Source organism: Montipora foliosa, chromosome 9, assembly GCF_036669935.1.
Source record: "Montipora foliosa isolate CH-2021 chromosome 9, ASM3666993v2, whole genome shotgun sequence".
Lineage (NCBI taxonomy): Eukaryota > Metazoa > Cnidaria > Anthozoa > Scleractinia > Acroporidae > Montipora > Montipora foliosa.
In genome coordinates, this window is record NC_090877.1 from 46,211,076 (window position 1) to 46,213,575 (window position 2,500).

The following is a 2,500-nucleotide window of genomic DNA, read 5'->3' on the forward strand; positions in this document are numbered from 1 at the left end:
GGTATATGTCTTTGGCAAATACCTCCTGGGAAGACATGTGCTTCAGTAAAATAGTAAACGCAGAAAGATTGAAGAACATAAAAGGGAACATGAATTTCCCTTCGACTCCTTTTTTACAGCAAGTTTAGCGAGCGTGTACTCTGAGCGTCTTTTAGCTTCCCACGACAAAAGGTTAGTTGGCGGGGTTAGTATCTGGACGGGAGACCTCAAAACATGTGAATTGATGTAAACAACATAGGACCAAAAATTCTAATAAGGCTCAAAAACGCGAACTAAACAAGGTACAGATTTTGTCAGCCTGCTTTATACAAAACAAATATTGATGCAAAAGTAAATAAATATTGAGATACAGTTTTTAACAAGAGCAGAAGAAAGTTTTTAGGAAGTGTCGATCTTAAGTAAAACAATTTGCCACCAGCAACAAAATTTGCGACATGAAAACATTATAAATTTTGCGCCGCGAATATGAAAAGATATTTTCAGCGATAAACATTTTGGGAGATTTTTGCCACGTTCAGCTTTTCTATTGTACTTTTGGTTGTACAAGGAAAATCGCAAAACGAAAGTATCATCGATTTTAGCGGCCGCCTGTGATCAACTTACCTTACATGTTACTAACAACTCAAGAAACAAAGGATACACCTGTGACAAAATGACGGCAAGACATTGAGTTTTTGTTAGCTTGCTTTTTTTTTCTTTCAAGTGTTGTAAGTTCGACAAGATATGGACGAATTCAACACAAAGATCACAATCGTTGATGATAGTCCAAGTGGCAACTAGAGTTAAGGTGGCTCAAACCAGTTTCAGCACTTTCAAGAGACCTTGTTATTAGAAGGATTTACACTAAAACACTTTATCACTTAACAAGCTTTAACAGCAATGTTATTTAGCTCTTATTAACCGAGTAGGAGGTCTGTATGGGAGAATCTTGACCGAGGTCGTGAGTACAGACCGAACCCAGTGAGGTCTGTACACACGACCGAGGTCAAGACTCTCGCATACAGACTGACTAAGCTCGGTTAATAAGATGTTTATTATATGGCAAACAAGAACAATTTAATTCGTTTAATGTAACTGGTTTGTACTAACTGACATTTTGCTTGCGAACGGCGATGAGTGGCGATGAGCTGAACTTAATTCTGTCAAAGTTTGCTCGTCATCCTTTCTTTTGTCATCATGCTGTTTGGCACTTCCATAAATAAATATTGGTAGAAGAAAATACTCAATATTTTTGCATTTTAGTTTGCATCTTTTCACCGCAAAACATTACCGGTATAGATGCCGGTCTAGATGGGAAAATCTAGACCGCGGTCAATATCGATTTCAGCCAATCAAATTCGTGAACTTGGTAGTTCCCAGTCCTTGTGAGACAGAGCCATATAATAAGGTACCATATCAAAGACCAATTATTGCTGAAAAAGATTCAGTCAATTTTGTGACGTGAAAAGTCACTGTGGCAACCGGAAAGCCCTGCGAAAAGACCCCATATTTCGGCTTTAGCTGCGTGTATCTCAACTTAAAAAAATAACAACTGGCCTCGATGAGCTTTAAACTGAGCCCGCGGTATGGTAACTTGATACTGATCAGCGGATACCTTGTTTTGGCAGGTGTCAATTAATCATAACTCGGATGTCCAATATCAAAGATGTTCCCGCCAAAAACGCGGGTTGCAGAGCGTTTTACATTGGCATACGTGGAGGGAGTGGACGAACGGTCGTACGGTGACCAAAACAAAATTCCCTCACACAGATGGGTTACCATATTTTCTTACGAATGGGGCTCCGCGCGCGCCTTCGGCGTGTCGCCGGGGTTCCGCTAAAATAAAATAAATGAATGAAGTCCCTGAAAACAACTTAGGTATTTTACAACAACAAACTTACCAGGTCTAGGTTGCTGTCTTTTCGGTTCAAATGCCCGAATACCCCAACGAACATTTGTATTTGTTGAAATATTTTGGCACTGCCTCCCAGTATTCTTGTTCGCGGAGCGAATCCCACTTGTATCGAAATCTGTCCAATATATTTTATTATCGTACAACGTCAAATCAAGTGGTGGACCCAAAGAACATTGTGAAGGAGATTTCAATACCTTCTCACGGCCTGAGCCATCATAATTTGCCTTATCTATAGATTTTGATATGGCATCTGACCAATATATTTTAAGAGCGCTGTAGTCTATTGTCAGCCCAAGGGGCGTACGAATGTCTTGTTGGATAATTGACTGACGATTTGAAGCGTCCATTTCTGCGCGCTCTATTTTGGGCTCTTTTCCCCAATCAGTCCAAAACATGAACCTGCAATACAGAAATCAAAAAAGATTTAGATTTGCTGACAAAAAGAACACTTACAGCTGACTGAGTACGATGTATCAATATGACGAATTTTGTAGACGAAGGAAACGAGTCTTATGGCTCAAGTCTTGCTCAAATCTCTTCGGTTGCACGTATTACTGAGAATCACGCGTTTGCCTCAAACGGCAAACGGCACAATTAGCTTTCTCT

At 40.0% G+C, this 2,500-nt stretch overlaps 1 protein-coding gene across 1 annotated transcript in view; it reads right to left on the reverse strand.

Annotated features, from left to right (window-relative positions):
- The window catches only part of LOC137969354 (low-density lipoprotein receptor-related protein 6-like), a 50,787-nt gene that overhangs the window by 31,823 nt on the left and 16,464 nt on the right, over window positions 1-2,500 (reverse strand). The window contains exon 3 of the mRNA XM_068815561.1: window positions 1,881-2,293. Within this exon, the coding sequence (XP_068671662.1) occupies window positions 1,881-2,293 (413 nt within the window). The remainder of the gene's footprint in view (window positions 1-1,880; window positions 2,294-2,500) is intronic.